The sequence below is a fragment of the Chlorocebus sabaeus genome, chromosome 6 (genome assembly GCF_047675955.1).
Source record: "Chlorocebus sabaeus isolate Y175 chromosome 6, mChlSab1.0.hap1, whole genome shotgun sequence".
Classification (NCBI taxonomy): Eukaryota; Metazoa; Chordata; class Mammalia; order Primates; family Cercopithecidae; genus Chlorocebus; species Chlorocebus sabaeus.
This window is the reverse complement of record NC_132909.1, coordinates 45,769,864-45,786,670: the sequence shown is the minus strand read 5'-3', so window position 1 is coordinate 45,786,670 and position 16,807 is coordinate 45,769,864. Positions and strand designations below refer to the sequence as shown.

At 58.4% G+C, this 16,807-nt stretch overlaps 1 protein-coding gene across 1 annotated transcript; it reads right to left on the bottom strand.

Annotated features, from left to right (window-relative positions):
- Nucleotides 1–744: 744 nt before the first annotated feature.
- Nucleotides 745–16,429, bottom strand: NR2F6 (nuclear receptor subfamily 2 group F member 6). Its single transcript, XM_007995690.3, has 4 exons — nt 15,453–16,429; nt 10,805–10,899; nt 4,335–4,901; nt 745–1,512 (listed from the first exon to the last, which is right to left on the bottom strand). Exons 1-4 carry the CDS (start codon nt 15,728–15,730, stop codon nt 1,238–1,240), a joined length of 1,215 nt encoding a protein of 404 aa, XP_007993881.1. The 5' UTR covers nt 15,731–16,429; the 3' UTR covers nt 745–1,237.
- Between the last annotated feature and the right edge of the window lie 378 nt (nt 16,430–16,807).

Here is a 16,807-nt window from a genome sequence, read left to right as displayed (position 1 = left end):
GAATGGTAGTCTGATTGGCTGGCCTGAGATCATGTGACAGGACTGGCCCCAGAGGTTTCTCCCAAGGACATCAGAACCCAAACAAGATTAAGGGCCTTGTGTGGTGGCTCATGCCTATAATCACACCACTTTGGGGGGCCAAGGCAGGTGGACCACCTGTCAGGAGTTCGAGACCAGCCTGGCCAACGTGGCAAAACCCCATCTCTAATTAAAGTACAAAAATAAGCTGAACGTGGTGGTGCACACCTGTAATCCCAACTACTCAGGAGGCTGAGGCAGGAGAATTGCTTGAACCTGGGAGGCAGAGGTTGCAGTGAGCCAAGACTGTACTACTGCACTCCAGCCTGGGTGAAAGAGCAAAACTCCATCGCAAAAAAAAAAAAAAAAAAAAAAAAAACCCGATTAAGAGCCAACTGAATAAAATTAAGTGAGGCTAGGCGCGGTGGCTCACGCTTGTAATCCCTGCACTTTTGGAGGCCAAGGGCGGGGGTGGTGGATCACCTGAGGTCAGAAGTTCGAGACCAACCTGGTCAACATGGTGAAACCGCATCTCTACCAAAAATACAAAAAAAAATTAACTGGGCATTGTGATGGGTGCCTGTAGTTCCAGCTACTGGGGAGGCTGAGGCAGGAGAATCGCCTGAACCTGTGAGGCAGAGGTTGCAGTGAGCTGAGATGGCGCCACTGCGCTCCCGCCTGGGTGACGAAGTACCACTCTGTCTCAAAAAAAACCCAGGAAGGCTGTGCAGGTAGGAAATGTCTTTATTATTGGCCTTGACTGAGTCATCATGTAGTGTCTGACATAGATTACGTGTCCAGAGGATCTGCCTGGCACACGCTAGCTACCCCTGCCCACTGGAGCGGCCCCTCCGGCCCAGATGCCAGGCCTTTGTCCATCATGCCAGGGAAGCCAACCCTACCATCCCACAAGTTCATGCTTGGGGTGCTGAGGGACAAGGCTGTCCCAGGATTGGACCCTCCATCCCTTACCTCCATCCTGGCCAGGGGTCCTGGGGAGGACGAGGTTGAGGCCTGGATGATCAGTCTCTTTTTGGTTTCATGATCATTTAAAAAACAGAAAAGACAAACATTTCACAGTCTTTAAAAAATAGAAGTCTGAGGAGAGAAGCCAGGGTCCAGGGTCCTGGGCCCCAGGAGGCCCCTCGAGGCCTCAGCATTCCCTGTCCCTTGAGGTCTGTCTGCAGGCCTGGCCACAGCGCATGTGGCCCCGTCATGGTCACTGGCCCGAGCCATAGGGCCAGTTGAAGGTACTCCCCGACAGCAGCATGTCTCTGATCAGTGTCTCAATGGGCGTCTTCCCCACCAGGCGCATGAAGAACAGCTGGGAGATGAGGGAGGCAGGGACGGCGCGCAGGGCGGGCAGCCGCAGCAGCAGGCGCCCGAAGCGCTGGGGCTGGGACGGGTACTGCGCCCGCACGTACTCGGTGAGGGCCACCTGCGCCTTTTCCTGCAGGCTCTCCACGTGGGCCGGGTCCGAGAGGCCACAGGCATCTAGGGGGACAAAGGCAAGTCAGACAGGGTGGGAGACAGCCAGAGAACACAGGGCCCACAGGGGTGACTAGGGGCTACCACTTGCAACTGTGGGTAAGAACAGGGGGCTGGGCGTGATGGCTTACGGCCACAGTTCCAGCACTTTGGGAGGCAGAGGCAGGAGCATCATTTAAGGCCAGGGTTTGAGACCAGCCTGGACAACACAGTGTGATCCCTTCTCTACAAAAACAAATTAGTTGGGGCTAGGCACGGTAGCTCACGCCTGTAATCCCAGCACTTTGGAAGGCTAAGGCAGGTGGATCACCTGAGGTCAGGAGTTCAAGACCAGCCTGGCCAACATGGTGAAACTCCATCTCTACTAATAATTAAGAATAATTAGCCAGGCATGGTAGCATGTGCCTGTAGTCCCACTACTCAGAAGGCTAATGGGAGGATCACTTGAGCCTGGGAGGCGGAAGTTGCAGTGAGCCAAGATCGTGCCACTGCACTCCAGCCTGGGCAACAGAGGGAGACCCTGTTTCTAAATAAATAAATTTAAAAAATTAGCCCGGTGTGATGGCACGTGCCTCCCAAAGTGCTGGGATTACACGCGTGAGCCACCGCACCCGGCCTAATTTTTTTCCTTTAAGATGGAGTCTCGGCCGAGGCGGGCAGATCACGAGGTCAGGGGATCGAGACCATCTTGGCTAACACAGTGAAACCCCGTCTCTACTTAAAAATGCAAAAAAAATTAGCCGGACGTGGTGGCGGGCACCTGTAGTGCCAGCTACTCTGGAGGCTGAGGCAGGAGAATGGCGTGAACCCGGGAGGTGGAGCTTGCAGTGAGCCAAGATCGCGCCACTGCACTCCAGCCTGGACGACAGAGTGAGACTCCGTCTCAAAAAAAAAAAAAAAAAAAGATGGAGTCTCACACTGTCCCCCAGGTAGAAGTGCAGTGGCACGATCTCACTGCAACCTCCGCCTCCGAGTTCAAGTGATCCTCCTGCCTTAGCCTCACAAGTAGCTGGCATTACAGGCACGCTCCACCACACCCAGCTAATTTTTGTATTTTTAGAGGTTTCGCTATGTTGGCCAGGCTGGTCTTGAACTCCTGATCTCAAGCAATCTCCCCACCTCAGTCTCTCAAAGTGCTGGGATTACAAAGCCAGTGGCCTGGCCAAGGAGACAGGTTCTAAGGAAGCTCCCAGGGAAGGTGGGGCTGGGAAGGAAGGAAGACAGAGCCCAGAAGGGCCTGTGGTGTGAGAGAATGTGGCAGCCTCTAGAGAGACCCAAGACGATGGGAAGCCAAGAAGAATCTTCTGGGAAAACAATAAATAAAGCCATATTTATTGATTTTTGAGACGCAGTCTCACTCTGTTGCGCAGGCTCGAGTGCAGTGTGGTAATCAGAGCTCACTGGAGCCTGGAACTCCTGGGCTCAAGCGATTCTCCCAACTCTGCTTCCCAAAGTGCCGTGGCTACAGGCCTGAGCCACCTTGCAGGACCAAAACCATATTTATCAAATGAAAGCCACCTCCCAGAGTAGCCTGGATCTGGTTCCTAGCCCCAAAGATACCTCTGATGGGATCTAGAGGCTTCCAGTAGGTGAAAGAACTCCCAGGAGACACGCTGGAAAGATCTTTGTCTAAAGGCATGGTGGCACACGCCTGTAATCCTAGCACTCTGGGTGGCTGAGGCAGGACTGCTTGCGCCCAGTTCAACACCAGCCTGGGTAACATGGTGAGACCATGTCTCTACAGAAAACTTTTTTTTTTTTTTTTGAGACGGAGTCTGGCTCTGTCACCCAGGCTGGAGTGCAGTGGCCGGATCTCAGCTCACTGCAAGCTCCGCCTCCCGGGTTTACGCCATTCTCCTGCCTCAGCCTCCCGAGTAGCTGGGACTACAGGCGCCGCCACCACGCCCGGCTAGTTTTTTGTATTTTTTAGTAGAGACGGGGTTTCACCGTGTTAGCCAGGATGGTCTCGATCTCCTGACCTCGTGATCCGCCCGTCTCGGCCTCCCAAAGTGCTGGGATTACAGGCTTGAGCCACCGCGCCCGGCCCAGAAAACTTTTAAAACAAAATTAGCCAGGAATGGTGGTGCACACCTGTGGTCCCGGCTACTCAAGAGGCTGAGGTGGGAGGGAGGATTGCTCGAGCCCTGGAGTTCGAGGCTGTAGTGAACCGTGTTCGGACCATAGCCTGGATGACAGGGTGAGACCCAGTCTCAAAAAATAGAAACACAAATAAAAAAATAAAGTGGGGAAAAAAAAAAGCTGGCTGCACCACCAGTCCTGGAATAGATAGGGCTACCACTGCTCGATAGTTGATGGTTACGAAGGTTCTGGGGCTGCCCCGCCCCTCAATGGGAGGGGCCTCCGAGCCACGCCCCTACCCAGATCCCTACAATCCTGGCTACCTGCAGGTTGCCCTGAGAGCCCAGTAATCAGGCAGTGGGGGCCTGAGGGGGCGAGAAACAGGGGGTTAGGACCGTCCCTCCCACGTTCCCCCAACTTTGTGCTATCAGTGCTCACTGAGCGTGAAGAGACCTTTGGTGAGGGAGTAGGGGGTTTCAGGGAGCCTGGGAACAGGAAGAGGGGTCTGGGGTCCGGGGTTCAGAGTTCTCCAAGAGTCTTGGAATCACGCAGTGGGGGTGTCACTGTGTCACACTGCTTACATCACCCCTCTATGGCCACCCATGAGCGTTCGCTCACGGCGCTTGCAGGGCGCCAGGCCTAGGCAGCGAGCGGGGCGCTATGGGGGCTGGAGTCTGGGTCTAGGCTGCCCTCCTCCTAACCTCCCTTGGGTCCCCCTATCCCGCGGCCCCCTTCGGAGCGTGACTCACCGGGCGTGAAGAGCGCGATGGCCTTGAGGCAGCCGTACTCGGCCGAGTCGACCTGCAGGCGGCCTAGCTTGTCCACCTGCTCCTGGAAGGCCCGCACCTGGTCCATGAAGGCCACGGCGCGCTCGGCGGCCATGGGCGCGGCGTGGAGGCCGGCGGCGGCCAGTAGCGGCGCCGTGTGCAGGGGCAGCGCCGCCTGCGCTGCGTTCAGCACGAAGAGCTCGCTCCAGCTCAGGCGCAGCAGCGCCACCTGGTCCGCCACCGGCAGCTCGGGGAAGAAGGGCGCGTGGCGCGCCCACTCCACGGTGCTGAAGAGCAGCCGCGCCGCCAGCTCGCACACGTTGTCGATGCCCAGCACCGCGCCTGCCGCGCCGCCCCCTGCGCCGAAGCGTCCGGCCGCCGCAGGGTAGGGCTCAGCGCGCAGCAGCTGCGCGATCAGTTCAGACACCGGCTGCCCCGGGAAGAGGTCTCCGCCGCCCCCCACCGCCGCCAGCGCCGAGCCCGGGGGGCTGCCCGAGGAGGTGGCCACGGCGCCAGGCAGCGAGTGCGGGATGCGGCCGCGCTGCACCGCTGCGGGAGGCAGGGACAGGAGAGACATGCGGGCGGGAGGGGATGCGGGCGGGCGGGGGGGGGGTGGGGGGAACGGGGTGGCCACAGCAGGAAACGAGGGAGGGACAGGAGATGGGGGAGGGCGGGGCACAGAAGGCCGGGAGGAATGGAGATAGGAGATGGGGACAGGAGATAGGAATGGAGACAGGAAGGGGAGCGAGGGGTATAGAGAGAGGAGAAGCACAGGAGAGAGGGAAAGGAATGAGGGGCCAAGTAGGTGCCCAGAGAGACATGGGGGGCGGGGCAGGTAGGGAAGGACAAGGTAGGAAAAGTAAGGAGAATAACGGGGAAGGGAGACAAAAGTCATCAAGGGGTCACTCAGGCCCTCCCCTCCAAAGCCCCCAGGCCCAGCCTTTCCCAGAACGCCTAACCCCACCCCATGGGCACCAGGCTGGTTAAAGTCAGGGTCCAGGAGCCCCTGTCCAGGTCCAGCCACCACTCCCCACCCCCAGCTCCTGGGGACAAGGAGGAGCATCTAATAAACCTTTTGGAGCCTCCATCTGTTAGTCACGGGGTTCCCAGAGCTGAGGATGGGCCAAGGAGGACTTGGGGACCCTGGCCAGCCTGGTCCCCAAAGCAAGAAGTCAATACCCACCCAGCACTAGCTGTCTCCTATGGAGCGGGGATCATTTCTCTACCTTCCATCCCCTCCCCACCAGATGATGACCCCTGAGGGCCGGTCTGGGTCCCTGCAGAAGCCACAATGCAGGGAAGGGTTGGGGGGGGGACCCACAGTAGGGAGGGGTCCTGGGGGGGCTGCAGTAGGTCCTCAGTAAACATTAGTCGCCATCAGTAGCCTTGCTTAAGAAGCGGGGAGGCCCTGCTGCTGGCTTGGGCACAAGTCCGCAGTGAGCAGGTGGGTGAGAAAAGGGAAACTGAGGCACAAAGAGGCAGACGGTTGGCCACGTGCCTGCCTGGCTTGTGCCGCGGTGGGCAGGGTGGCAGGGCAGACTGGGCTGGTTGCCAGCAGACTAATTAATGAGCTTTAATGAGTTGGCATGCCCCATCTCATCACCTCCGTGAACTCCAGGTCAACTCTGTGTAAGCAAACACCAGAGGGGAATGCGGGCAGAATCCGGGGGCGAACAGCGCTGAGCGGAGAAGCCGGGACCTGGGTTGAAGCCCGCTCCAAGGGGTCCCTGAGTCTAAGTCAACTGTCAAATGAGGACAGGCGGACGAGGCCCAAAAGTGGTTCCCCGGTCCTCCAGGGAGCTTCTTCCCCCTTTGCTCACTGGGTTGTGAGCAGCCACCACTCCCTCACATGGCCACATTCCCACCCCAGGGCCTATGGACTTTTTCTTTTTTCCCTCCCTCCCGCTCTCCCTTCCTTCTTTCCTTTCCTTTATTCCTCTCTCTCTTTCTTTTTGAGATGGAGTTCTACTCTGTCACCAGGCTGGAGTGCAGTGGCATGATCTCGGCTCACTGCAGCCTCCAACTCCCAGGTTCAAGTGATTCCCCTGCCTCAGCCTCCCGAGTAGCTAGGATTACAGGCACCTGCCACCACGCCCAGCTAATTTTTGTATTTTTAGCAGAGATGGGGTTTCACCATGTTGGCCAGGATGGTCTCAATCTCCTGACCTCGTGACCCACCCGCCTCGGCCTCCCAAAGTACGGGGATTACAGGCGTGAGCCACTGCGCCCAGCTGACCTTTGCACTTTCTGTTCACTCCTCCCCAAACCACTCTCCAGCTCTTTAGCCCAGACTGTGGAGGTTCAAATCCCAATCGCAACTCTGTTGCTCTCTGACAGATGGCCTCACCAATCTGCTGTGTCCCTCAGTTTCCTCATCTGTAAAATGCAGACAGTGGCTCCCATTTGCAAGCCCAGCACTTTGGGAGGCTGAGGCTTGAGCCCAGGAGTTCGAGACCAGCCTGGGCAACATAGCGAGACCCCATCTCTACAAAAAATTAAGAAATTAGCCGAGCATGGTAGCGAACGCCTATAATTGCAGCTACTCAGGAGGCTGAGGTGGGAGAACCACTTCATCCCAGGAGTTTAAGGCTGCAGTGAGCTATGATCACACCACTGCACTCCAGCCTGGGTGACAGAGTGAGACCCTGTCTCAAAAAATGATGTCACCAATCACTGAATTAAATGAGAATCGATGTAACTTAAAATAATGCCTGCCACATAGGAAGGGCTAAATAGATGGTAATTCAAGCCAAGGACCATTTATTGAACACCTACTGTGTACCAAGCCCTGGTCTAGGTGCTGGGGAACAAGATAGACAAAAATACCTGCCCACAGGGAATGGACACTCTGGGTGTAAGCAAATTATAGAACAAGGGAGGGCTGGGCGCGGTGGCTCACGCCTGTAATCCCAGCACTTTGGGAGGCTGAGGCGGGCAGATCCAGAAGTCGGGAGATCGAGACCATCCTGGCTAACACAGTGAAACCCCGTCTCTACTAAAAATACAAAAAATTAGCCGGGCCTGGTGGCACATGCCTGTAATCCCAGCTACTCAGGAGGCTGAGGCAGGAGAATCACTTGAACTCGGGAGGCGGAGGAGGTTGCAGTGAGCTGAGATGGCGCCACTACACTCCAGCCTGGCAGAGCAAGACTCCCTCTCAAAAACAAAAAAAAAGAACAAGGCAGATGGCGTCAAATACAGGGGGATCAGGAGGGCTTCCCTGAGGAGGTGATGTTTGAGCAAACCTTGAAGGCAAGGTTAGGGAGGGAGCCATGCACAGATCTGGAAAAAGCGCACTCCAGGCAGAAGGAACAGCACATGCAAAGGCCCCGAGGCAGGACTGTGCTTAAAGCATGAGCTGTCGGCCCGGCGCGGTGGCTCAAGCTTGTAATCTCAACACTTTGGGAGGCCGAGGCGGGCGGATCATGAGGTCAGGAGATCCAGACCATCCTGGCTAACACGGTGAAACCCCGTCTCTACTAAAAAATACAAAAAACTAGCCGGGCGAGGTGGCGGGCGCCTATAGTCCCAGCTACTTGGGAGGCTGAGGCAGGAGAATGGCATGGACCTGGGAGGCGGAGCTTGCAGTAAGCCGAGATCTGGCCGCTGCATTCCAGCCTAGGGGACAGAGCGAGACTCCGTCTCAAAAAAAAAAAGCATGAGCTGTCATCATACATATTTCCACGCGAGGCTTTTGGAGACTTCTGGCGAGGCTGTTTGCTCTGAGGCCATGACTTGAGATATATGAGGATTTCAGGTAAAATAGACAAGTAGAGGCAAAATCCATATTGTGGGGGCAGGGCCAAGAAAGTTACCCCCAAACTTAAAGGGGCCACAGGGAGGGATCAGTTTTAAAAGGAAGCTCCTCAGCTGCCTCTCTCAGCTTCTCCCACCAAGGCCTAGACAAAAAAACAACAGCTTTAGGCCAAGTATGGTGGCTCATTCCTGTAATCCCAGTAGTCTGGGAGGCGAAGGTGGGAGGATCACTTAAAGCCAGGAGTTCGAGACCAGCCTGGGCCACATAGTGGGACCCTGTCTCTAGAAAATAAATTTAAAAAGCGGCCGGGTGGGGTGGCTCATGCCTATAATCCGAGCACTTTGGGAGGCTGAGGCGAGCAGATCACCTGGGGTCAGGAGTTGGGAGACTCCAGCCTGGCTAACATGGTGAAACCCCATCTCTATTTATTTATTTATTTATTTATTTATTTATTTATTTATTTGAGACGGAGTCTTGCTCAGTCGCCCATGCTGGAGTGCGGTGGCGCGATCTCGACTCACTGCAAGCTCCGCCTCCCGGGTTCACGCCATTCTCCTGCCTCAGTCTCCTGAGTAGCTGGGACTACAGGCGCCCACCACCACACCCGGCTAATTTTTTTGTATTTTTAGTAGAGTCGGGGTTTCACCAAGTTGGCCAGGATGGTCTCGATCTCCTGACCTTGCGATCCGCCCGCCTCGGCCTCCTCGGCCTCCCAAAGTGTTGGGATTACAGGCTTGAGCCAACGCACCCGGCCAACCCCATCTCCATTAAAACTACAAAAATTAGGCCGGGCGCGGTGGCTCATGCCTGTAATCCCAACACTTTGGGAGGCCCAGGCAGACAGATCACGAGATCAGGAGATCGAGACCATCCTGGCCAACACAGTGAAACTCCATCTCTATTAAAAATACAGGCCGGGTGCGGTGGCTCAAGCCTGTAAACCCAGCACTTTGGGAGGCCGAGACGGGTGGATCACGAGGTCAGGAGATCGAGACCATCCTGGCTAATACAGTGAAACCCCGTCTCTACTAAAAAATACAAAAAACTAGCCGGGTGATATGGCGGACGCTTGTAGTCCCAGCTACTCGGGAGGCTGAGGCAGGAGAATGGCGTAAACCCAGGAGGTGGAGCTTGCAGTGAGCTGAGATCCGGCCACTGCACTCCAGCCTGGGCGACAGAGCGAGCGACTCTGTCTCAAAAAAAAAAAAAAAAAAAAATTAGCCGGGCATGGTGGCGTATCCCTGTAATTCCCGCTACTGAGGAGACTGAAGCAGGAGAATCGCTTGAACCAGGGAGTCGGAGGTTGCAGTGAGCCGAGATCCAGCCACAGCACTCCAGCCTGGCAACAGAGCGAGACTCCGTCTCAAAAACAAACCAAAACAAAATACAAAAATTAGCTGGGCGTGTTGGCCTGTATCTGTAGTCCCAGATACTCAGGAGGCAGAGGCAGGACAATGACTTGAACCCGGGAGGCAGAGGCTGCAGTGAACTGAAATCACACCACTGCACTCCAGCCTAGAAGATGGAGCGAGACTCCATCTCAAAATAAAATAAATAAAATAAAATAAAATGTAAAATAAAGAAAAAAAAATTTCAAAGCAAGAGAGGCTCAGGTTAGACACTAGAAAGAACTGCCAGCCTGGCCCACGACGCAGTCCCCAGAGGAACCTGAAACCCAGCACAGGAGATCTCATCCAATAGGCTAGTTTTTTTTTTTTTTTTTGAGACGGAGTCTCACTGTCGCCCAGGCTGGAGTGCAGTGGCACGATGTCGGCTCACTGCAAGCTCCGCCTCCGGGGTTCATGCCATTCTCCTGCCTCAGCCTCCCGAGTAGCTGGGACTACAGGCACCCGCCACCATGCCCAGCTAATTTTTTATATTTTTAGTAGAGACGGGGTTTCACCATGTTAGCCAGGATGCTCTCGATCTCCTGACCTCGTGATTCGCCCTCCTCAGCCTCCCAAAGTGCTGGGATTACAGGCGTGAACCACCAATAGGCTAGATTCTATTCCTGAACCCCAGAAATCCATATGGAAATCTCTGGGTTCTACTTGAATTCTAAGGGGGTTTGGCAGAGTTCTAGGCCCACTGGCCCAGAATACACCCATCCACCCAGGTTCCCTGAGCAGAGACAGCTGGGCCTCACTCTTGCTCCCAGTGCCCCGGGTCAGGAGAAAGGGTAAGCTGCCCTTTGCCTTAAACAGGCAGAGTTCCTGCCTTGGGCAAACAAAAAGCATGGGTGAAGGGTGGAGGGGAAGCAAATCAAATAAAAAAAAAAACCACACACACACATCCTTGTTCAGAAAGCAGTGGCCACGCTAGCAGACAAGAGGTCACCAAGGTGTCAGGGCCAGGGAACCGGCCTCTGAGGCCGGACTCGGGGGTAACTGGGGAGGGGAGCTCCTGCAAGAGAATGGGGCTGGGGAAAGTCCCTTGTGGGGCGTCCCTGGCCTCTTCAGCTCCATGGCAGCAACCAGGGGGCCAGGGATCCTAATTGGATTCCTCCAGCCTAGGGCCAGACCACAGCCCACTAGATCAAGGGATCAGTGGTAATGAGGTTAGCAGGCGCTGGGCCCCACCCCCTGAGGCACCCAGACCCCTGTGAAAGGGAGGGAAAAAGGGAGGAAGAAGCTGTTTGTTCACCCCAGCCCTAGCTGCTGTGATCGTCCCCAGTGTGTCCCCAATGCGTACTCACCCTCCTTCCTCATGCCCACTCGGAAGCACTTCTTGAGACGGCAGTACTGGCACTGGTTCCGGTGGTGCTGGTCGATCTGGCAGTCACGGTTAGACCTGGGGGCACACAGAGGCCAGGGCTCCCTGAGACCCCCATGTCCTCCTCCCCCAACCAGCCTATGAGCTGCCTTTGGAGGCTGCCCCTCAGAAATACTAGTAGGGGCCCTCTAGACTGGGAAGGTAGCCCCGAAGGGGTACAGGAGCTCAGCTTGCAGGTCTGCAAAGCAGACAGGATAACCTGGATGGGTGGTGATGGATGAGGCGGAATCTGTGGAAAAGCAGATGAGCACCCCAGGGAGGGCACATTGGCACTGGGTTTTGAAGGATGAATAGGAGTTCTCCAGGTGACTGGAGGGGTGATCCCAGAGACAGAGTATAGCCAGAGCAAAAGGGCTGAAATACACAAATATGGAGGCCTAAAGGGTTTCATTTTATTTGGTCACTGTCAGGCTGAGCAGGGTCATTGTCCCCAAAATGATGTGAAGGCAGAGACGACATGGTCAGAAAGCTAGGCTTTGTGAGTTAACTAGGGGTCAGGCCAGAGGCTAGTGGTCTGTGGGGCCCCTGCATTATCACCCGCACAAAGCCCACACCAATGAATGAGTAAGTAAACAAAGTCACTCGGGTCCTCTGCCCTGAAGGCCCCACTGCTGTGTTCTGGGAGGACCACCCAACCCCTATGCAAGCTCGAGATTCTCCTGGTCAGCCCTCAGTGAATACCATTGCCTCTTGCAGGGATGAGACAGGTGGCTCCACCCTGGAGGAGGTGAGCTCCCCGTCCTGGGTCAGCCCCAAGCAGGAAGGTCCAGGCCTTATTCTTCAAATGTCCCCAGAACCTTCTCCCCTTGGCCCGTTCCCTTGGACTCCCCTGGTCTCTTGCCACCGGGAGCTGGGGGCTCTCCAAGGCCTGCGCCTGGAGCGACTACCTGTGGGGTCCCAGCTGGGGACACCCAGGGGATACACAGAGACAGTCACAGAGTAGAACCATCACTTAAGGGAATTAAACAGATGCATCTCCGCGGTGGCTCACACCTGTAATCCCAGCACTTTGGGAGGCGGAGGAGGGTGGATCACCTGAAGTCAGTTCAAGACCAGCCTGGCCAACATGGTGAAACCCCATCTCTACTAAAAATACAAAAACGAGCTGGGCATGGTGGCGCATGCCTGTAATCCCAGCTACTTGGGAGGCTGAGGAAGGAGAATCGCTTGAACTGGGTAGGTGGAGGTTGCAGTGAGCCAAGATTGACCCACTGCATTCCAGCCTGGGCGACAGAGTGAGACTCTGCCTCAAAAAAAAAGAAAAAAAAAAAAAAAAAAAGCCGGATGCGGTGGCTCATGCCTGTAATCCTGGCACTTTGGGAGGTTGAGGCAGGCGGATCACTTGAGGTTGGTAGTTTAAGACCAGCCTGAACAACATAGAGAAAACCCGTCTCTACTAAAAATACAAAAAATTAGGCCGGGCGCGGTGGCTCAAGCCTGTAATCCCAGCACTTTGGGAGGCGGAGACGGGTGGATCACGAGGTCAGGAGATCGAGACCATCCTGGCTAACACGGTGAAACCCCGTCTCTACTAAAAAAAAAAATACAAAAAACTAGCCGGGCGAGGTGGCGGGTGCCTGTAGTCCCAGCTACTCGGGAGGCTGAGGCAGGAGAATGGCGTGAACCCGGGAGGCGGAGCTTGCAGTGAGCCGAGATCTGGCCACTGCACTCCAGCCTGGGCGACAGAGCAAGACTCCGTCTCAAAAAAAAAAAAAAAAAAAAAAAAAACAAAAAAAAAAAAAAAAAAAAACAAAAAATTAGCCAGGCGTGGTGGCGCATGCCTGTAATTCCAGCTATTTGGGAGGCTGAGGTAGGAGAACCGCTTGAACCCAGGAGGCAGAGGTTGCAGTGAGCCGAAATCGCACCACTGCACTCCAGCCTGGGCAACAAGAGTGAAACTCCGTCTCAAAAACAAAACAAAACCCAGATGAATCTCAGCGGCAGACACCCAGCCCCACCCCTCAGGTGGTGACTGCCCCACTGAGCCTTGGTTTCCTCATCTGAAAATGGGAGGCCAGATACCGCCCTATATGGGATGGACTGGGTCAGAGGGGTTCATGGGGGACAGTGTCAAGACCCAGACCCCAGGTGAGGAACCCAACTTAGGAAAGCTGAGGCTCTGAGCCCATCTCCCCAACACCCCCATCCTCCCCTAACCCCCAACCACTGCCTGGGTCCCGCAGCACCAGCCGCTGAGCCCCTGGGAAGAGGCCCCACTAGGGCAGAGGGAGCTCAGGCAGAACCAGAACAAAGCCCAGCCGCAGGGTGGTGGGAGGATCCAGGGCAGTCGGGTGGAAACTGCATGGCCTGGGGCAGCCCTGCAGGCAGGGAGAGGCCCGGCTCAGGGGCCCCTGACCTCAGGGGAGGCCCTGAACCTTCCGTATCAACTTCCCCTGACCTCAGGGGAGGCCCTGAACCTTCTGTATCAACTTCCCCAGCTGTAGAATTGGGACAGATCCGTCCCTCCAAGGAGGGAAGCAGTTAAGTTCTTCCTGTTATCCCACCTAAAGAGTGCATGCTTTTTTGCCCAACCCCATGGCCCAACTCAGCTTCCTCCCTGAGCTTCTGGCCTCCAGTCCAATTTGATCAGAGCCCTCGCCTGCTCACACACCCTCCAAGGCTCCCCATCACCCTCAGCCAGCATTTCAGGCCCACCTAGCTATGATTTCTCCCATGGCTGCATGGTCCCCTCTTACAGCACAGCTCCCCCAGTCTGCCACTAAATGTTTTGTCTGGGCCACACACTGGCATGCCCCTGTGGCCTTTCTTCCACCTGCCAACTCCATGCTTCAAGGCTCATGTCCTCTAGACTCCTCCAGGCAGAGCCTCTGCTGTCTCCCTGGGACCCCAGATCCCGCAGGCTTGGGGCATCTGTCTCATTGTGTCTCCTCCAGACTGGGGGCTTCTCAGGAGCTAGACTTGGAGCTGGGGTCTCTCTGGAGGGGCTGGCATCAAACCACCCAGGATGTGCCCCAGCGAGACCCTGCTAAATCCATCTGAAGCTCAGAATGGAATGGTGACTTCACCAGGTCACACAACTCACACAGCACAAACCTGCCAGCTCCAAGCAAGGCCCCCCCAATCCCCCCGAAACTGGTGCTCCCTGACCCCACCCTCAGGAAGCCCCTGGGACCCCAAAACTGCCTGAGCCCCCTCCCTAAAGACATGATGGGAGAGAAGGCGGTTTTCCAGCAGCAAGAATGAGGCCAAAGTCTAGTGGCCCAGTTTGTGCTGAAGGAGGGAGCAAGGCAGCTCCGTCACACATGGTCACACCAGGCCAGCCCTGACCAGGGACCTGGGGTCAAACTCCACCCTCGGGTACCTGAGGCCCTATTTGGTGGCCTCAGCCAACAAGCCTTCCATCAGCCGTTCTCCCTGGGGGCACCCCGATCCGAACTCAACGGTCCCCTACCTGGTCCCACAGTTCCCCTCTGCAAAGCCCCAACTCGGGCAGGGTCCCTCCATGTCCAACGCAAAGCAGGCACCAGGACCTCTTTCTGGGCCTTTGGGCCTCTGTTTCGTGCAGCTGGGAAATGAGACCGTCTAGACCGGCTCTACAGACACCCTGCATGTTCCTGGGGTGCAGAGTAGGGGCTTATAAACGGACAGATCGGATGCTCGCCCGGGAACGGTGAGAAAAGAACTCCCGAGCTGGACAACCCCGATCGCTTTCCCTGGGGACCTTCCGATCGCTTTCCCTGGGGACCTTCCGCCAGAACAGCTAGAAAGGCCACGCCCTGCCAGAGAGGTCTCCGACCTGGGACGGCCCAGCGATCCTGCTCGGAAACGTTTCACTCCCTGCCCGTCTCAGAGACACCCAAAGTTTAAGGGATTTTTCCAAGAGCCCCAGGTCTGCACCCACCCCCGTGGGAGGGGGACGTTTCAGTCAATTCCGGTGGCCCTGCCGGCCTTCCAGTGGCGATTTCCGGTGACCCAAGGCTCCGAGTGAGCCCAGAGGGGTTCCCCGGGATGGGCAAGGCCAGCTCCCACCCCCACCCCCACCGCTGGGCCCCTCACTGGAAGAAGACCGCCCCGTGCCACCCCAGCCTCCTTCCGTCTGCCGCCTCCGTAGCCACAGCGACTTTGGAAGTGATATTTGACCCCAAGGGCGCGCCGTATCGATCCGCGCGGCCGCAGACAATGGCCCCTGGACGCTGCGAGCTCCACGGTCCAAGTTCCACGTTCGATTCCCTCGAGGGCATCCCGCGCGCTGGGATCCCCGAGAACGGGTGCCCTGGGGTTGGGCTGCCACCCCTGACAGCACCCCTACCCCCACCCCAGCGCGGAGATGACCCCTCTCCAGAGAAAAGGAGGGGGGAAGGAGAAGCAAGTAACTGGGGCAAAAGCCTCCAGGGACCACCTGATGGGGGGAAACCTGCAATGATGCAGCGCCGACTGTATGCACAATCCCAGCCATGGAATGCGGGAGTCGCGTGCTGTGCCCCTATCTCAGAGGGGGTAGTGGAGGCCCAGGGAAGGTCAGCGCCAGGCCCAAGGTGACCGAGCAGGTCAGAGGCCCGCCCCAGGCCGGGGCGGGGTGCACGGCGGCGGCGCGCGGATGGGGGGCTCACCGGCAGGTGTAGCTGAGGTTGCGGCGGATGCTCCGCTTGAAAAAGCTCTTGCAGCCCTCGCAGGTGAAGACACCGTAATGCTTGCCGCTCGACTTGTCCCCGCACACCACGCAGTCCACCTGCAGCCCCGGCCGCTCCTCGTCGCCCGGCTCGGCGTCGCTGGCGGCACCGGGGGGGGAGGCCGAGTCGTCTTCGGCCGCGCGCGGGTAGCCGCCCGCCTTGTCCACGCCGTTCGTGTCGCCGCCGGGGCCGCCCCAGCCGCCGGTCACCATGGCCATAGCCCCAGGGCAGCGGGGCCGGGGCGCCCCCTCTGCGCTCTTCTCTCCGGGCACCCCTCTCGGCCCGGGGGACCCTACGCTGCGCGCATCCGGCCCCGGCGCGCGGGGGACACGGGCTGCACCCCCCAAAAAAGTTTTGCAGCAACTTCCTGCGGCCGGTCCGCGCGCCCGGGCGGAACTGGTCGGGCCGGTTCCAGGCCAACTTTCCCACGCGTGCGCGGGGCCGGGCCCGGGGCCGGGAGGGGCGCGCTAGAGGCGCGGGCCGGGGGCCCAAAGGACTCGCGTCCCGCCGCCCTGGGGCCCCGGCGGGGGCGCGCGGGCCATGGCCCGGCCCGAGCCGCGCAGGGGGCGTCCTCTGGCCTGGCCGCCGCTCGCCCGGGGGCTGCGGCCAACTCAGCGGGCCGCCATCCGAGCGCGGGAGGCCGGGGGGAAAGTTTGGCCGCAAGTTGCGCGGCCGCCCGTGACGGGGGGGGAGGGGCGGCGGGTGCGCGCCGGGGCCGGTCGCCGCGCCCCCTGGGTCCCCCGGCGCCCGCGGCTGCTGCTCCGGGCCTGCAGGGCCGCTGGGCCGGCGCCTCTGGAGCTGCTGCCCCCGCTGCGGCCGCTCCTGCCTGGCCTGGGCCTGCGCCTGAGCCCGAGCCTCGCTCTCGCCGCCGCCACTGCCGCCGACCCCGCGCGCCGGCCTCGCGCTGCGGCCGGTTTGACACACAGCGTTCCATTCGCGGGGCGGGCGGGGGGCGGGGGCGGGGGCAGGGGCGCGCGCCGCGGGCTGGGGGCGGGCGCTCGTTGCCCCGGCGACGGCCGCCCTTATAAGGGCATGGGTGGCCGCGCGCGGCGCCGGGCGAACGGGCCGGCGGGAGGGACGGGGGCCGAGCGCGGGGCCGCGGGGCCTGACCCTCCTCCGCCTCCCTCTGCCCCTCCCCCCCGCACCCCCGCCCTCGCCCTCGCCCGGCTCCAGCCTTAACCCCTGCCGGGCCGCGGCGGGAGCCTGAACCGCGCCTGCCCTCTGCCCTTCCTCGAGCCTCACCAAGATGTCTCTCCAAGGCCCTCCCCTCCACCTCTGGCCTTGGACGTTGGGTC